At 35.9% G+C, this 19,955-nt stretch overlaps 1 protein-coding gene across 2 annotated transcripts in view; it reads right to left on the reverse strand.

The window, feature by feature from the left end:
• The window catches only part of inpp5d (inositol polyphosphate-5-phosphatase D), a 32,657-nt gene extending 17,001 nt beyond the window's left edge, over positions 1-15,656 (reverse strand). For both annotated transcript variants that reach the window (XM_088914655.1, XM_088914654.1), the window contains exons 1-11: positions 15,381-15,656; positions 10,665-10,728; positions 6,607-6,754; positions 6,028-6,193; positions 5,611-5,751; positions 4,917-5,007; positions 4,143-4,223; positions 2,911-2,988; positions 1,911-2,034; positions 1,099-1,205; positions 854-956 (exon numbers count right to left, since the gene is read on the reverse strand). In XM_088914655.1, coding sequence (XP_088770781.1) covers positions 854-956; positions 1,099-1,205; positions 1,911-2,034; positions 2,911-2,988; positions 4,143-4,223; positions 4,917-5,007; positions 5,611-5,751; positions 6,028-6,193; positions 6,607-6,754; positions 10,665-10,728; positions 15,381-15,520 — 1,243 coding nt within the window. In that variant the 5' untranslated portion in view covers positions 15,521-15,656. The remainder of the gene's footprint in view (positions 1-853; positions 957-1,098; positions 1,206-1,910; positions 2,035-2,910; positions 2,989-4,142; positions 4,224-4,916; positions 5,008-5,610; positions 5,752-6,027; positions 6,194-6,606; positions 6,755-10,664; positions 10,729-15,380) is intronic.
• Positions 15,657-19,955: the final 4,299 nt, after the last annotated feature.

Raw genomic sequence — 19,955 nt, forward strand, 5'->3', positions numbered from 1 at the left:
AGCCAGGGTTCCCATTTTTGTTCATTTTATACTGTATGCTGCTCATCATGAAATCTTGATAGTTAATATAATTTTATTGCTGAAATATGCTCAGATACATGTGCTATAATTTCATAATTCAGTCCATTTTGATAGAATTCATTGCTGTTTCTCTCGAAAAGTGAAATTTAATTTAAATCTATTAAACACCTTTGAATAGGCTTTTATATATTTTATTTATGCTTGACTGGAAGTACCCTTTGAACAAAATGACATCGCACACGATTTATTTTGATTTTCTTTTGTAAAATAGCTTTGATTTACATGACCATTTTTGTTCTTCATAACATTTTCAAACGCATAGTAAAATCGAATATTGTGATATTGCCCATGTGCACAACCCTAACAATTTTAATGTTTAAACACTAAAGAAATTTTAAACAGACGTTCTGGAGCAAGTCAAGGTACAATATTGTCCACTTCTGTTTGCTTAAATATCTTCTAGCTTACTCGATTGGACATTTCTTGTTTTGACATCTCGCCATCAACTCCATCTTCACCCATACTGCAGCTCCCTGGCTCATTCCTTACTAAACAGAGGAATGGTTTCTGATGGACCTATTCATATGGATGGGTTTTTGTTCTCCTAAGCCAGGTGAATTGCCCCAATGAAACTCTCTATTCAAATCACTTCTGTTCTGCTTCACTTTTCCACTTTGATCACGGTTTGACTGACCTACCGAAAAAACATTTTGACATTTCTAGCTACTGAATGGTTCACATTTTCACTTGTAATTTTTTTGCTTGTTTTGATGAAAGAAGCTTTGTCAGCAGAAAGACAAATTTGGTAGTTAGTTGTGATGGAGATCCTCACCCATATTCCAAGTGCCTATGAAGATGGTTATCATGTCAGGCTCAGCCTTATCAGAGTGTTTATTTTTCATCTGCTGAAGAAGCTGACAGAAACCTTCTCGTTTCTGAAAAAAAAACAACAATTATTTTTCTAAAATAAAAAATTAAACTAGAAGCATAGAATTGTATTAATATATCCTCTATAGAAACAAAAGGAAAATGCAGATGTAATACTACTCCTAATACTATTCACAATTGAAACCTCACCTTTGAATCTTCAAAGACATACTCTTTCCTTTGAATCTTCTCTTTCTCTGTTTCCATGACAATCACAAGCTTATTGGGGACTTTCTGTGACTTCACAAGCTGTAAGACTGCACATAAATGAGGGATATGAAATTCCCGATGAGCTTAGTTTATGTCCCACAAATCTGAAAACCTGAGATTGAATTACAGTGCTTTGTGGAGGCCATTTGAAAAACAATGGTGCTGTTCTTGATTTTCAATAAAGGTTTTAATTAAGTAATGTTTCTGGTCTACCCTGCTCAATCTCTTACCAAAATAACCCACGCCAGAAGTAAGCAGTTAGAAAATGGATGGTTTTTCTGACTGTTGGTGTTCATTTTTTATTTCGATTAACTGTTTAAGGGAACAAACCAAAAGAAATGTTATGCACCACAGTGTCCCTTTGAAAGCAACTAAATAACCCAAAGTTTCTAACTTGATTCATGTTGTTGACACCAATGAAAAATGGCTCTAAGATCTAGTATTTCACAATATTTTTCAAAAGGAAATACTAGTTTTTAATGATTCTGCTATATGTCCAGATTCCAAATTGGTCTAGACTGAGCTGCTGTGTAGGATTAGAAGAACTACTGAAACTATTTTTACTTTGTTGCAGGTGCTTATTTCATATAGCATTCAGTCATGGTCTGGTATCTTATTTACTGTTTGAACTCTTTCAAATATGGCAATGTCACATTTACTAAGAGAATAACAGAAGTGAAATGCAAAAAATAAATATTATGAAGCTTATGCAGAAATCAATTTTCTATGTTCATAAGAATGTGTGATCTTACTTTTGTTGTGCACGACATACTTGTCCTCTGATCCTTCTTTGGACTTCTTAAAAACCACTTTCCCAGTCTCCACATCCACCTTCAGGTACATTTTTGTTGAGATACCAAGCGAATCTGATTTAACCTGCAAAAATGCTTAAGGTTACACATCTTATCTTTATTTCTCATGAGGCTCTCCCAAAATTTGAAAATGCAGTGGTAAGGTCTTCAGAGGCATCCCCTTCTGTGAAATAGGCTTACCTGTTTTAGGGGTTTTATGAGGGTAGAGAGTGATATATTAATTTTCATGTGGAAAATCTCATGAAGCTTTTATTTTCCATTGTCACTTTATTAGAACAAAGAAGCTTACAATGTTGCACCATGAACAATACTCTGGGCTGGATGAAGCTTATTTTCATAAACCTCAGCTTTGAAGCACATTGGTCTTTTTTATTAAAAATTGAAATAAAAACTGCAGAAAGCTATTGGACCCCAAATGATTCAACAAGAATTATTGTTTAAGACATATTTTGGCTTCTAAGAAAAAGAAAAGATATCATTCAGAGAAGACAAATATCTGAACAAAGTCATTAAGATGAGAAATAATCCAGACACAGTCACTACATGGGCCTTTGTTTCATAAATGAACCATGTAGTTTTTCTCTGCTGGCTATTTTGGTCACAGTAACCAAATCTCTCCCTTATCTCACACATAATGACATGCTCTTACTTGTTCATGTTTATCAGATAATATCTCAAAACATTAGCTGGCCTTATTCCACTCATTTGCATTTATGTTTGCAGGAAAATGCTCAGCTGAATGAAAGGATCACAGGCAATGTTTATGCCTGTGTAAAAGGTGTCTATTCCTTCGCTCACTGCTTTAAGCAAAAATGGATACCTAAAACAGTCTGCTCCAAAGGAATTATAAATATCAAAAATATATAATAAGATGTTGGTATGATCGCCACTGGGGTCTTTAAAAAGAAAATATCAATCATTGAAGACTCTTATACATTACCTCAAAGGTTACAGGAGGTATTAATGATTTTCTGTGGCCTCCATCATATCCCACAGACTCAAACACAGCATTCTTTGTCTAGAGGACAAAGGTGAGAGGTTAACAGAATGGTGTCATGCATGTTGTAGTGGCCAGTCTGAGTGTGAAAGTGAGATAAAAGTGAGCAGTGGTCTGTTTAGTTCGTATGGGCCAGTGTTAAAATGTTTTAAGAAATGGGGATAATGAAAGAGGATGTTGATGTGCTCTCTATTTTCTTTAACCTTTCACGTTCTAACACATGTTCTGGATGTATGTTGAGTGAAATGTATAGCACTTGAAGATGTTTTATATAGAGGGAGGATCCACAATATAGAAAAGCGCATGCATGATAGTAGATTAGGAACACATTCTGTAGCATGCATAAGGAGATGTGACCAAAAGCTGATATGTGACAAAATGAGTTTGTCCTTATCCTAGTCTAACATATTACATATCATATAGGGAGCAGGAAGCTGGTTTCTCATGAATTTGCGTGCCTGAACTACATCCTTGAGATAAATGTTGAATTACCGAACGTTATTCGACCTAATATAAATATTATAAGGCTAGGATTGGTATTCTGTGGTATTTATATTTTTTCTGTGCACAAAATACCACAGTAGAACATCAGCCTTTTCTTGTTTAATTTGTATATTTTAAGCAGTTTATCCAAATACAGCTTTTAAATGAGGAATTTAAAAATATTATATTTTAAATACATATTTATTATATATATAAATATATAAGAATTTTCTAAATATAAATATTCCAGAAACATAATGATTTCCTGTAGTCTCCATCATATCCCAAAGACAAAGAAAATAAAATGTACATTACATTTTACTAAGTACAAAATAAATTCTGTAAACAACATCTGTTTGACAAAGCAGCACTGTAGACTAAGGGTGAATAACCCCTATTTTTTCCGAAAGGAAAAAAGTATCTCTCCCATAGCTGCTAAATTGATGTATTCAAGGCAGTTTTAATTCTGCAACTAAATCAGAAATGAATGCATGCACAAAATAAATAGACAAACAACAGTAGCAAAAATATTAAAAGTATCAAGTCTAACCATATGCCACCAGAATAGAAATTCTAATGGAAAACTATGCTGGGGTTTATTACCATCTCATTACAGTTGTTTAACATGCAGTCAATAGTTTTTTTTAATCATCTTAGCTGTGGAGGGCTGGAAATTAACTTTAAATAATTACCTTGTCTTCTATTGAATACAGCAGTTTAGTTATTTGCTCAATCTTAGAAGAAATGGACACTAGACTGGAATCTGAAGAGGTCTAGAATTGAAAACAAAACATTACTCAATACTGCACATTGACATGCTGTGTAAAACAATTGTTGAAATATCTAAGCATCGCAAATGTTTCAGGCACAAGTTTCTTCTGGCATTTGTGATAACAAGCTAAATCATATCTTAATTGGCTCACATATGTCTCTGTGCTCTGCATTTCCACCAGGAACAACACACACTTATTTTCATTCAATATGAAAATTATATTCAGTATAAACAAAACTTCATAGACAAATGAAATCATCAACAATTTATATCACTGATTTATATTAGTAATTTATTCGGTCTTACAATCATATACAGTAAATGATAGCTTTGTTGTCACGTGTTGGGATTTAGTCTTTTAGAAAGTTTGTCAAAATGGTAGAGTTAATCCTGGAATTTCTCCATTAAACCACAGATGAATCCTCTTTAACCCTTTCCGATAACTTAATGAGTTTATTTTGCAGATATTTAATTGTTGTCTTAGACACACTGAATCATACACTTGTCCTGAATCAGCTTCTTATCACTTGGTACAGTATGTGTTGTTTCTTTGTTATGTTTCACAAAAACACTGCCTTCCAAAAAGCATTCTGTATTTTCTCAAGATTGATTGTTCAGGGTAACAAGCAAACTCTGCCAAATATAATATGTATAATAAACTTCTTTAGTGTGTATCATTTTTAAACTTTGCTACCTGATTCCTCACGCGTCCTGGGCCAGGTGAGAGCTGTTGATCCAGAGCCTTCTGAAATAGCTCCAAAGTAAGCAAAGTGCGTGAAATTTCACTGTAAGTGAAATAGGTATATACAGTAAGTGGAGCTTCATTCTTTTGTGTGTTCTATATTCCATTATATTCCACTATCCATTCCATAATGCAATAATAACAATTCTTTTACTTAATTTTGGATTCCTATTTTTAGGTTCTACTTTTTGAAAGAAGTCCTAGTTAATTCACATTAAGCAAGATAATGCCAAAGCTCAAATAAATACTTCTAAATGTACCGGACTTCAAACTACTAATACCACTGATCAGAAACAGGTGGTAAAAATGCAGATATTCACATGAAACCTCTTTCGCAAACTTCATTTTATTTGTGAAAAACAGCAATAAATACACCCGCCAATTGAAAAAGCAATATTGTGGGTAGCCTTTCTTACTACTATAGCACAACTGTCATTTTCCCCTCCTGTGGTTTTACTAAGACTGCATATATGAACAGGCAATCTTGCAGTTGAAAACCTGTAAATTTGTCTGCGTGCGTGTGCGCGTGATCATGCAGGAGACGTTTTTCCTGCTCTGAAGAAAACAGACAAAAGATAACGCGCCACATGTTACAAAAGGAATATAAGTATGCAAATTTCTATAAAGAAGAGATTAATGTGATTACCTGTTCAGGTTTTTACAGAGCCCATTGGTTAGCTTTTTCAGATTGGGAAGGGTGGGATTGCCATTCTGTACGTGTTCTGCATCAAGGCAAACAGAAACCTTGAAGTAGTCTTGAATGTATTTTAGATGTTCTTCTGGTATGCTGGAGTTGACAGTACAGTGGGAAAGACGAGGAAAGAAATGTAACTTTTGTGTTATCAATACAACGATCGCATTGGCTCATGAGACATTTGTGTCCATTGAGACATTTGAGACATTAGACATTTGTGTACTTTCCTTGGGAAAGCAAGGTGGATGCTTAACTATGAAGCACTAATACATTTAATATTATGTAATGTGTGAAACAAAAATTCTTTGGCTTTTTTAGCATTCTGACATGGATTGGCATGGATGTAATTGACCAAGATTGGAGACTAACTTGCTGGTGTCCAGGTGCTGCAGTCTCTGTAAGAACGTGTCTGAAATGGATGGTCGGACAATCTCTGAGCCTTTTGAGGTATCACTGGTAGTTTCCCTGTTCTCGCTGGTCGATGGCAGGGTAATAAAGTTTCTAGGTGGAAGCTGTGGAGGGATGTTTATAGGCTCTGCAGAATAAAAGTAGCACACACTAAGAAAATCAAATATACTGCATTTCAGAATTCTAAAAAAAACTGGCTTTAAAAAACAACTTTTTTGCTTGCAAAATAATTATAGTGTCCTGTACATCCTGAATAAAGCAACATTATGTTTGTTAAAGGAACCTATGTCACTTGATTTGTACATAACATCTACTCAAAATGATATATTTTTTAAAGGAGTACATTTGGACTTATATCTGTTTATATCTGCAGTATATTTATGCACCGTTCTGTGAAGAGTGCACAAAAAGCAAATACTTCTTAATGTTGGAGCTTGTACGATGCTGTTCCATGGCACAATGGCCACCTTTCATTTGCAACCCTTCTTACAGTATGTTTCATGTGTTTTCTAATCCCCAAGCAGGTGTGCACATTTTTACCAGACTCATCCTCTGGCTCCTCCGCTCTCTCTTCCTCCTTCTGCACGGGGTACTGGAGGTGCGTCACCAGCCCCATGTTCTCCTTGTAGTAGTGCTCCACTAGATCGCTTATCACAGAAAAGAAGCGGATGGGCACTCCCTCTGATGCCTTGGGATAAAGCACAATAACAGGCGGATGAGGCTGACTTGTCTCACTGTCCCAGAAACAAGATTGAACCTCCATGAGATTGCAGGATGTCCTGTATTTGGATGGAGGCTAGCTGACCAATGGGAAATATGTAAAACAAATGTTGAGCACATACAAGGGAGATGAGGGTTTCTGCAGAAGCTAGAGCAGTCAAATAAAGCAGCAAACACTGGGACTGAAATGTCCTCATCCATAAAATTCCCTTTCCAGCACCACAGCAGTGTTTCTGCAGTGAACACATGGATAACTACAGCATCCACATTAAACCTAGCTTTTATAGAAGCTGCACTTTAGATAGTAAGCATCCCAGCTTTGTACTAAGAAAGGTTGGTAGTGTCAATACAAATGAAGTCACAAAACAAAGTTTGCTTCTGATGCAGAAAAAATAAAGGTCACATATTGTCTTTCATAGTTGATGTGTCTAAAAAGTCACCCCACCCAACCTCTTGAGAAAATGTCAAATTTGCTACTTTTTATGATCGAAAGGTTTGTATTTTCAGTCTGAACTGAGAACTGTAATGGCGTTGTTTGTTGTTGTAAAGATTGACATATTTAATTTGAAGTTTTCTCCAGACCAGATCTGAAAACTGTGAGAGAGACAGTCCTATAGCACTGCAATAGGCCAATAAGTAAGGAACTAGAAGCTTTTTTAATAGCACGACTTTCCATCTAGTGATCGCTGACTGTAAGAGGAACCTTGTGGATTTCCTGACGCCTACGCAGAGGGATAATTTAAAATACCCCTGCATAACTGCAGCGACCAGAAAGAGGAAGAAACATCAGAGATGTCAAAAGAAATGAAAGCCCTTGCTGAATCAACTTGTTCTTGCACAGAGGAGTTGATTATGTTCAGTGAATAAGGTGGAAACAAGGCTGAGGTATCATAAAAAAGCCACATCATACACCTTTTTATGAAAAACAGCCCTGTTACTTTAGTCTATGTTGAGATGTGTATTAATCACATACAGTAATTATCATTAATTTCTTCCACGTTATTGACACTGTATCATTGCTCCATTCATATTTTATAGTTTAAAAGGCTTTAAAAGGGAAATTTGCAACTGATCCCTCAAGAGCTTTTTCAGTTTGGGATTCATTCCTCAGAGTTTAAGACATTTTGGCAGCATTTTATTTTAGTTGCACATTAAAAAGGCATGTATTAGTTCTTCCAACTAACATTCGAGTGTTTTAAAATATTAATCATTTTTAAACTTTGTGTGAAGTATCTTGAACTTCCTGGAATGAGATCTTCTAAAATAGATGTAAAGCTCTTTTGACTTTGTGGGTATGACCCTGGTTGAGACAGTACAGTTGTATGTAAAGCAAAGCAGCCAGCTATATCAGTGGTTTCAAATCTAATTTATTTTCGGTAAGGTGCCAGCCAAATAAATTAATTACGACGCTGAAGGTTTTATTTGCAGTTTTTACTCCTTATCAATAAAAAAGTCTCTCTAACTGATTACAACTATAATATAAGTCTTTAATTTGACATTTACAATTGACAAACTATTATCAACAAAGTGTTTTTCAGGTATTCTATAAATTTCAGCTTGTGTAGCATAAAACACCTTCCGTGTATCCCTACACTTTATTGAACCAGGTAGTCAGGCCAATCTCAATTTTTTTTAGGTCTGCCTTTTTTTTAAATAAAAAAGAAATTGTGGTGTGGTGTTAGCAGGGGTTTGGAGAGAGAGGGCATGCCCTGGAGTGTTCTTGCACCTTGTGTGCTCAACTGAAGATGTCCTAGCTTACAATGTGCCCAACTATCCTCAATTTATACTGTTTGCCATAAATAGCAATAATAACATCTGCAAAGTCATGTAATATAAGGAGAATTCTAAATAAATTAATCTGTTCTTTCAAGAAAATAAAATATTCAAATTACAGATGCTGTTTAATAAGCTCATGAACATTATTACATTAGTGTTGCATTGAAAATAACTTTATATTTAAGTTATGGGTTTAACCATTTGACAGGCATTTAAATGCAGAGAGACAAATATTAACTGTAGGAAATTCCACCAGTTTCCTGGTTACACAATTTCTAATATATAAAATATACAGACCAATGTACAAAAGACAGTCTGCTTTCACACTTCATTGTATTTATATCTTTGTATGATAGTTATCTCTCGCACTGCTATGACCTTTTATTATTCTGTGGAAACCAATGGAAACTTCAGATGCTCATCTTTGTTAAGTTCATAACTCAACACATATACAGTATGTAACATGTAATCTGCAATAACATGGGCAGAACATCCACAGAATACACTGAGTGAGTACTGGACAAACTGATTGAGTTTTGGACAAACTCACTGTATGGTCCTCACTCGGAGGAGATTATTACAGTACATCACTTCCATTTCTATATCAGCTGCTGTGGTGTGCATATAGAGTACATCTGCATCTGAGGGATCAAAATATTTCTGGAAAAATAGAAGCATGCATTTTTTTAAATTTCTCTGTGCCTGAAAAAATGACTGTACTAGGACATCATACGAAACCATCAAGCTAAAAGTTAAATTCTTTTAAAGTGACAATAATGCATTGAGGTTCATTTTCTTAGGCCTAGGGTACAGGGTCATTTTCAAAGCTTTGCAAATTATCTCACAAAACTTTTTATGTTATATGTTTTGGAGTTATGGAAATCCCCAATGAAAGAATTTTATATAATATAAATAATAAATAATAAATTTAATAAATAAATATAATAAAATATCAGCTTTTAGGATGATTCCCCTTAATTATCTCTTTATGAGGCAATGCTAATAAGAGCAGTGTTTAGGAAATTAACCTTTAAAATCTAATAATTTATTGTAATCATAAAGAGTAACCCTTTACACAGACAAAAGATTGTTATTTTTTTAGCTTTTTAAGTTTGTAGCAAATTGATAATAATCAGTACGACAAGAAGCTGATTCTTGGCAGAATACTGCTATCTAATTGTTACATCAGCTTTGACAATCTAGACAGACATGGGCAGAGATACAGTATCAAAATCATCCACACCAAACAGACTTTTGCATCTTGGTAGAACATCAGACAAGTTGTATGTATTAACTATAAAAATGTTCAGTCAAAATTATACATATTATATTTTTGATAATTGTTTATCAAAACATACATTTTAACATGCTGTCAAAATACATTTTAAGAGCAACAATTTTAGTTTCACTTTTTTCAAGGTTACTTGCTTCAAATAGGTTTTTATTATTTTTTTAAGCCAAAGGCCATGATTATATCAAAATACAGCCATCCACCAAAAGCAATTTGCATACATAGTATTTTATGGCCAGTTCTGGAAGATCCAGTCTTCTTTCATCCCAGCAGAAACTTTGTAATTGACGGGTAGGTACACTTTTTTGCTGTAAGCACTGAAATTGAATGACCTTTGTACTGTGTGTAAAGCACTTTGAGAAGCTACTTTTAAAGATGATGATGATGATGATGATGATGATGATTAAAAGCCTTTAAAACATTCTAACATATTTTTGCAATATTATTGGTTTAATAGCAGCGAAACACATTTGGTAGAAAACTACAATGCGCACAAATTAGCAGTGCTTAAATATAAATTAGGAGTGAAAAAAATAGGTTATTTCATTTAGAATAGTTTTTTAAGAAATAAATGATTGTTAAAAACCAGCCTGAGCCTGACGCTCTGCTATATGCAAAGCATGGTCTTAGTTATCAGATTTTTTATTTGAGACTGCAAAAGCAGAACTACTTTTACGCTGCATAAATCGTTTTTAAAATAGAAATACAAACTCACTTAAACTGCACCTGTGAGGCAGCTTTCATTTAATGTTAAAAATACAAATAGGTGGTTAGTCTTCTTTCAAATTGTGTGGAAAGGCTTCTTTCTTACCTGAACAGAAAGTTTTCTTTCTTCATTTGGCAAGATTCTGTATGTGTACACACAGTTCTGATATCTATAGATATAAACAAATAAGAGGTCTTTTGAATAGATGGCATACTTAACAAACAGTTTTAACACGTAGCTGCTGAAAGTTAGATGTAGCTGTGTGTATGACGAACATGTGGGGAATTAGGGACCAGATAACCAAAATAATAAATAAAATGATAACCAGATAACGTCAGTAATATAAAAGTATGGAAACAGGAACAAAATGCTTGCTATTTACATTTATGTACAGTATATATCGTGGCAACCCTGGATATTCATTATTCCTGAAGAGTTTTTAAAGGGAACAAATCAGCAATCTGCACTGCACACATTGGGAACAATTTTTACAGTAATGAAACTTTATGCAGCAGTGAAACTGAAAATACGAAGCAATAAGAGAAAACCAAATAATATCCCCCAGGGTCTTGTCCCTCCAAAGGCTTCGTCTCAGGTTTCAGGTGTGGCGTGTCTGTGGGCTGATTCTATAACAAGCATGGCCCAAAGATGAGCCATAACGTAGCTTGCATCCTCTTACATTGCTTGCAAACTCATGCTCTCACTCCAGGGAACCAAATCCATGATTCCATTTTACACATTGTTTGTTCCGACATCCTATCAGATCCGACAGGACATGGTGCCTGATTCACTTGACCTTGATCTTTTGAAGAGGAGGAAGAAAAACCCTTCATTGTGTCAGTCTAAATGTCCACTCTCTCCTTGTAGCCCAGCAGCTCAGACTATACACGTTACATCCTCTTTTTGTAATCAGAGGAAGCCTTTGAGATACCGCATGGAAAATGTGAGCAAACCTACATAGTATCTGGTCTTTCTGCTAGCGAAACTCAGCCCCTGGGTGCTGTTCTGTATGTAGAGGTCTGTATTTATTTTTAGGAATCAAAAGCCAGATGTTCATCTTTGCATTTCTGCAACGTAACTTTTCTTTGCTTGAATTTCTTATTCATAAAGTCATAAAGTTTGTCATTTTGGTAATAGAATATTACGATGTAGTGATTCAGGTTTTGACAAACACAGTGGGGCTTCATTCTTTTATTTTTCAGATATAGCCCACACAGCACCGCCATGACTATACCTTTCTTATTTGCGTTCTGTATCGCAAAGCAAAACCTTCTTAACCAATTTCAATATACATAATGTAAGATTCCGAACGTAATATAAGCAATGTAAGTTTCTGTGATGCCAACACCTACAATTATTTCGGCAAAAAACTAGAGAACATTAGTGCATTTACAAGTATTTGAGCCATATAAGAGATTAAAAAAGCAATCATGATTGCTAAGCAGGGACCTTTGCTAAGATGTGCCACATGGCACCTCTATGAACAAAACATCATTGTTCAACATATTCAGAACAGGAGGCACTTCTTTACCCAAAGGTAAAGCAAGCTAAAACAGCCATATTGTTGCAGTCAATAGCCTGGCGTCTTTCAAGAAACAGCTGGATGAGAAATTCAGATCAATTAGCTGCCAAATGGACTATAGTGCTGAATGGCTTCTTTAGGTTTGTAACCTCTCTAATGCTTTTATTAAAAGTAAGCCTTTAAGAGAAACGGGCCCTGATGTTCTGTAGATTGTGCTGTTTGGATGTGTGTCAGTCACTTTGGAAAGCTCCTACATGATGCCATAAAGGTGTTTACAATACTTAATATAACAACATCATGGTTGGTAACTTAATTTAAACTTAATGGTTGCATTGTAAACATCCTTTTTTGCTCATCAACTTTAAGAAACAGACATAGGTTTTATGTGGACACATCTACGTGGCGCAAAGTTGACACAGTTGATGTGGAAAAGCAATAAAAAGCTAAAAGAATGTTAGGGTTAGCTTACAGGTGTAAATTCTAAATAAGGGGATTTTATGTTAAAGTTTTACATTGCATTAGCATTACCTCATTTAGAACATTGTGTACAACTCTGGTCACGTAAAATGCTGCTGAGGAATCAGTTCAAAAAGAGAAAAAAGATATATTTTTAATTTAAAGGACAGGCTTAAAGAACTTGACTTTGTTCTCTCTAACAGAAAAAGGAGAACTGATTCGAATATGCTCTAAATATTGTACTCAAAGGCATTGACAAAGTGAATGCTTACAATATGCAGCTTAAGAATTAATAGCGAAAAACGAGACAGAGGACGTTGTGGAAACTCTGGGGAAGTGCTTTTAAAACTGAGAATGAGAGACACGTTTATACAGAAAGTGTTGTGGGAGTCTGGAACAAGCTTCCAGGCATGTTATTGATTATAATCTGACTTCTTTGAAGAAATGCCTGGATGTGATCCTTGAATCAATTAGACCCTGGGTACCAAATAACCTTGTTGAGATAAATGACCTTTCGTTTTTAACCTTTCTTATATTTTTATGTGTGTGTGTCAGAGAGATAAAGAGAAAGGTCATGCATGGATAATTGTGCATACAATATGTGGGTTCATGTCAGATTGGTTGTTCATATCTTGATATGTAATATTGCTCAACAAGCTCAAGTAACGCATTACAATTTTACAAACCTGTGTTAAAAATTTAAAATCAGGTTAAAGATGGAGCATGAGATGGAACAAAAGTTTATATCTATATGAAATATGAAAGCCTACAGCGATAAAATCAGAAGTTGTGACATAAAGATATACAACTGAAAAAACAATGCACAAAATGGAGCTCACATAAGAATCTACATCAGGTAGATACACGCAGTGTACCACTTGGAGCCAACAGACATGAGGAAGTACAGCATACCACCACTTTATTTCTTGTGTTTTTGCGGGTACATCCCATCCATTCATTTTCTAACCACTTCGTCCAGTTAAGAGATGTGGGGGAACCACAGCAAGCAAAGGGCACGAGGCAGGGTACACCCTGGATCGGACACCAGTCCAAGGTACATACAGTCCCTAAACATCTAAATCCTTTAAAGTAAGAAGGTTTTAGTGAAACAACCTGCAGTACACCGAGACCACTGGACCAAGCTGCAAGAATGATTCTCTTTCTGAAGTCCAGAAATATACCTTAGTAAGGGACAGCAGAGAGAGAACCTCATCTTCACATTCATTTTATGGGTGAAAAACTGAAGTGACACGTCCATTGCACTTTGAACTACAGTAGGTCTCATTACTTTAGATGGCAATTACTCCTGATCATGAGAAGCAAATGGGGAGAAGCCGCTGATCAGCAGAAGCTTTTGACAGGCTAATGCCATAGGCTGCAGTGCAGTATAATAGAATTGTTGGCACTTTAGTTAAAAGAAGAATGATGCATTCTTGAATTTACTCAATAAGCAAATGGAAATGAGTTTTGGACTGAATGTCCTACAGTATATACTGTAGGTTTTAAGCACTAATATTCTGTTCTGTTGTCTTGGTTTGCAAGAGCCAATGTGCTCTATACTCTGATCAAGGCTTCAGAAGCAGATGACCTATGTAATACTGTATATAATGATCAGAGATTTTGAAACAGCTTGTAGTATCCATCTTAAGCAAAGTAACTGTAACTAGTACCCAATGTCACTAAATCACAAATGATTTTGAAAAAATACAGAAAACAACCAGAAATTAAATTTTGATTGACACTGTTTACCAGTTAAATTGTTGCAGCTTTTATAAAAAGCAGAAAAACACGTTTCTGATTATGTCATCACAAATGGAAGAAGGCTCCACATCTGAAATGTGTTCTTCTTCTCTTTACCTTTCAGCAACCTTTACCTGGTCCTTTGTAACCTACACATGCTGACGCAGATCCCTACGCCAACAACAGATAACGCCACTCTGGAGCAATTTGCAACCTCTAACTATGAAAAAATGTCTATAGAAATTTTTAATTAAGCAACACAAAATTACACAAAAATTTTAGTGTTACATGAAAACCAGTCATTTAATCAATATGTTTGATGTTTTACAAGAGCTAAAACCAACTGACAAGATGTGCACTTTTAAACACTGTTAGGACGTTATCTGAAGAGAAAAAAATGCAAAACTGATGGTAAGATCATATTCATAACCTTTTAGAAATAAAAAAATAAACCATCTTGGGTGCATTTTGCATCTTATATTGGTATATTTTCTGCCCCGTACTTGCCAATGTGCATATAAAGGAATCTAGTATTATTGCAAAGAAAAAGAAAAATTGGAGCTGAGGAATTCAGGCGATCCCAGGTCTTATCAAACTAATGTGATTCTGTAACTGTAACTGCAGCTGAGGCTGCAGTGAAAACAATAAAAACAAAAGATTCCAGGAAGATCCAATGGCTTTAATTAAAGATATTGGTGCCAAATACAATGGGGGTCTAGATATGCATGCTATATCTAGTCCCCCGTACAATGTAAACCAATAACAGGTGAATCTTAATTTTTCTCTAGTCATGTTTACAAGGTTGTGGTCTCTTTGAACAAGGTTGAAGTCAATGATGCAGGAAACACTCTCACAATATTGTGTCAGTAACAGTTTCTTTAAGCTGTCTGCCCATTTCAAATGGATGCCAAGGTCGGCCCGGGGGTTATCACTAATTCTGTAAATATAAAAGGCACTAGATTGCATGGGTGCCAAGGGAAGGGTCTGTCTTTACTAATCACAGGCACTCACCCTTGCTCTTATCACCTGGGGGGTTGTATAAATTCACTATTATAATAAGAAACTGCAAAGAACTTGACAGACTTTAAAAAAGAACTACTTACAGTACGCAGAGGGCGTATGCTCCTGGAATAGATTCGCTGTCCCGGAGTAGAAAGCTACCATCCTTTGCTGCTTTGGAAAGCAAGTCCTCAGCTTTGGAGCGGGTAATATTACCATGGTACCAAGGCTGAAAGGTTGCCATTCCAGCCTCTGACTTTTTTCTGATGGTTTGGTTGAGTTTCTATTTTGTATTTTGAAGTTGGTTACAAAATACGCAGAAGTACGTCTGGGTGAATTCAGACCAGCTAGCTGGTTGAATTCATTTTGGTCTCTCTCTCTTCTCTCTTCCTGTTCGAGAGGCGAAAGCTGTTAGAGGAGGAAGCAGCCACAAACACAACTTTGAACTTCCTCATTCTCAGTTCAGAGCGAGAAGCAGCAAAAGAGCTGCAAAGCTTCACATCTTTCTTGTTCACACAAGTGTGAGCATACAGTTAGGTGGTAAAATACCTGGTAAAAAACAAACTGCTACCACTATCGGGACAATAACAGGCCTTATTTCACAGAATACCAATTCATACACAGGATGTGCAGCAGAAAAATATATGCAAACCAATTGCTTGTTGAATTATTTTGTAGAAATCTAAGAGTGTAACAACTCTTACATGAAACATTACTGACTTGTCTCTGCCATGATGGAAACTGATGGTTTGATATCCTCCAGGCCAGCTCTTGCATGAAAAGGAAGCCATGTGCCCCATGTGTTAATATGTCTGAAGTACCATCTCACTGCACCTGTGCCATGCTTGTTTATTAGTGAAACAGAACATTTCAAGACCTCCCTTGTCTGCGAGCATGAAGATGATTCAATTATTTAGGCAAACTATAATTTTTAAAAATAATGGTTCATAATAAGGTAATAAAATAACATTCAAAATGTTCCTTTGGTTATGTAATTGTTCATTTGTTTTGTTTCAATCTACACTTCCTTCTGCGGCGAACATGGAGTCTTATCGTGAGTCACCCATATTTTTCAGCACCGGGCATGCATTACTTTCAATAATGAGGTTCTTGCTTGTGACAATCAGAAGCAGTAATCCAGAGAGGCTATTAACTTTTTGGCTTCCCATTTGCAAGTTAAAATGACATATTGTACCTCTGAAGCATGGCAGCTATCTCAGAATTGGGAATGTGTGAGAAATTACAATATTTCAAAAGGCAGACAAGCATGTTCATGCTACCATGTTCTATTGAAATTCAACACATAACAACTTAATAGCAAAGGTTCAAATCCAAGCTCCTTCACAGACACCATTACTTTACTTGAACTGAAGACAAGAATATCTGTATTTTTATCATTTCGAAAGCACTTAACTCAGCAGGTTTCAGAAAGCCACTTATTGCTGGTAAGGATTTTCACAATTAGGAACCTCTCCTGGAAATGTGGGACAAGACCTCGAGCAAGAGACACCAGTCCATCATCAGGCACGCATACACATGAACAGTTGAGAGGCACCCATGAACCACACACAGCTCTGGAAGATAAGAGGAAACAAGAGCACCCAGAGGAAACCTTTGCAAGTCTCACATAAAAAAACACCCAACCAAAAATCCTGTGAGTGAGGCAACAGCACTAATTTCTATGCCACTCTGCCAACCTTATATAATATGTCATGTCCTGTTACTTTTATTTTTCTCATTCTGATTATATTGTTACTCTATATGTGTCCTTAGAGTTCCAGCAATCAGCAGGGTCTTAGTAACCCTATCAAAGTTCGAGAGGGGGAAATAGCAAGGGGGCATATATTCATGCCACTGTACCTCTCTCCTTCAATGGACTTCATAGGTTTTTAAGATCCTATTTGTTTGCCCAGTACACTTTCATAAAATGAATTTTAAGATGACTTAAAGTGGATGTGACTTTCAGAAAGAGCTGTTAATAAAGGCAAATAATGAAACAGAAATAGCATCAGAAAAATAAAAATAACACTTTGATAAATATAAAACATGCATGTCATAAAAAGGGAAATGTCAATGCTAAAACCTTAAACAATGTTCTTGCATTAGTGCAGAACCACAAAAGGCCTGTGACCCATCATTGTTCGTCACCTTCAGTTGTGTTTGAGGAGGAGCAGGAAGAGGACTGTGCACACACGTCATAGCCTCGAGAAATGTATCTAGAAAAAAGTACAAAATGTGCAATGAAAAAATCACCAGGAATAGATTGTGAGAGTTTCATAAACCCTTGCAAAGAATCTCAGAAGGTATGTATTATTTGCACTCTCAACTGAACGTACATTTACTGCAAAGATAGCAGATGGGTTAAACACCACAAAAATACAAACCAAAAAACAACACAACCTGTCTGATGTTTCAAAGCCACAGTGACACCTTCTTAGGAGGTGACAAGAGATGCTGTGCAGAAGTCTTGTGTTCCGGTTTACGGAACTCTAATTAGAAACAACTGACAGAGTCAATGAAAACTCTATTGTGACTTTGTCCTTTGTTCAACTAATATAAGTATCACATCACAAAATTAAGGCCTAGCCCAAATCACAAAAAAAATCAGCTAACAATACGAAATTATAAACCCGTGCTTGAGGAAAGATTTTTATTTGCAAGGGAGCTATTCCTTCACAGTAATGGAAACATGGCATCAGGGTTTGGAATTTGAGATGGGTGTTGATGGAGGAAGGTTAAAAGTTTGACAGTGGCTTAAAAATACATTTTTAATCAAGTTTGCCTCTAACTTGTGAAAGTGAGCTCTAATACTAATGTGTAATATGAACATGACTCTTATGGAGTTACGTAACTCTGTCCTATTACTAAACTGTCCAAACAGAATCTAAAATTGCAGGAAGGATCTTTGTTAGATATAAACACTGCACATTCAGACTTCTGTAATACACTAAATAGCACTGGTGCAGATGGAGGATACCTAATACCTGTATATTTACACCCACTCACACAAGTAGCAAACAGCTAAAGTAACTGAGAATATCAAGATGCTTGGATTGTTCAATGTATAATTTTCACATTTAGCTAGATTCTCTGGTGTATTCTTAGACAGGATCCCCCCCTCTCTACAGCCCACAGCTCTGAGGAGAACATAAGAGGATGCCCTGCATTTTCAGAAAGTGCTATGGACAGGAAGTGTTGCACAAACCCAATCTGCTGACATACCACACTTTGAGTCATGTGACTCAAGAAAGTCCAAGTCTCATACACACATCTAAGTCAGGGGATTTCCACCCTCCACTGCCTCTCAGTGTTGTGTCCCAGCTAATATGCCACTGCACAGACTGAAGACACAGCATTTTGTAACAAGTATCAGCAATGCAAATAGTTCCTTCCCGACTGCTCAGTTTACTCAACTGCGTTCATTTCAGTTGATTATGCATTACAGATATGAATCACGCTGTTTGTAAAATGTGACCTTCAAAAATGAAACTTGAGGACTGAATGTTGGAAAATAAAAAGATAAGTGAATGAATCGGATAATGCAGAACAACAGTATATTGTGCACAGCAATTCTGTCTATATATCAGGAAGTAGACTGTCTATCTGCTGTCTCGATTGCGTACACAGCAAAATCACGTGCACAAATAACTGGGAATGTAACTTAAATTTACCATGAATTTGTGGTGCCTGGATAATACATATTCTATGTTCTTTTTTCTCCAAAAATGTATTCATCATGAAAACAAACATTCCATAAAATTGGCATCTGCCACGATTTTTCAAGGCCAAGTGCAGGAATTTGCACAACCGAAACATATTAGTGATACTGTAAGCTGGGGGAAGATGCAAAGTAGAAAATAAGTGATAAGGATATTTATGAGCATTCTCAGCGATTGGACAAACTTCAAGCTTCTACTTAACAAAGGTGATTGATAATTTATTTCTACATGAATTTGTAGTCAGCGTCATGTACGTATTTAACGTAAACACAACAACAGGTTGTGATCGCACAATAACATGTGCAGCAAGCATGAAATGAGATAGTGTTCATTAAATAACCGTCTCCTTTAAGCTTTGTGTAATTCAAGAAATTAAGAAAATACCTCATATAAGGATTATTTAAGATCCATTTATAAAATCAAGGAGAGAAATATTACCTTCAAATTTTTTCCCAGCAGTCGTCCATATTCTTTGGGTCTTCTTTCTGGAATACAGTATGTCCCATTTGTGTGATACAAAAGGTTTTGTGCAAATCTGTTAAATAAATGCAAGAAATCACACATAAAGCAGATAACTATGATTATTGATGGTTAATGGATTTTTGAGAAAAAAAAGTATGTAATACCTAAGGTGTTAGGAATATGACTCATTAATTTGTTTGTGGAAACACTTTCTTTAAAGGTGAAATAATAGTAATTAATAATAACTGCTTACACTTATATAGCGCTTTTCTGGACACTCCACTCAAAGCGCTTTACAGGTAATGGGGACTCCCCTCCACCACCACCAATGTGCAGCCCCACCTGGATGATGCAAGGGCAGCCATAGTGCGCCAGAAAGCTCACCACACATCAGCTATCAGTGGGGAGGAGAAATAAACCTCCTGGGTAAGAATTTTGAATTGTTTTTGCATGATGTTATTTTTAATTTGATTCAGCACTGCTGTATTGCAGGATTTT

The sequence above is a fragment of the Atractosteus spatula genome, chromosome 4 (genome assembly GCF_055471065.1).
Source record: "Atractosteus spatula isolate fAtrSpa1 chromosome 4, fAtrSpa1.hap1, whole genome shotgun sequence".
Classification (NCBI taxonomy): domain Eukaryota; kingdom Metazoa; phylum Chordata; class Actinopteri; order Semionotiformes; family Lepisosteidae; genus Atractosteus; species Atractosteus spatula.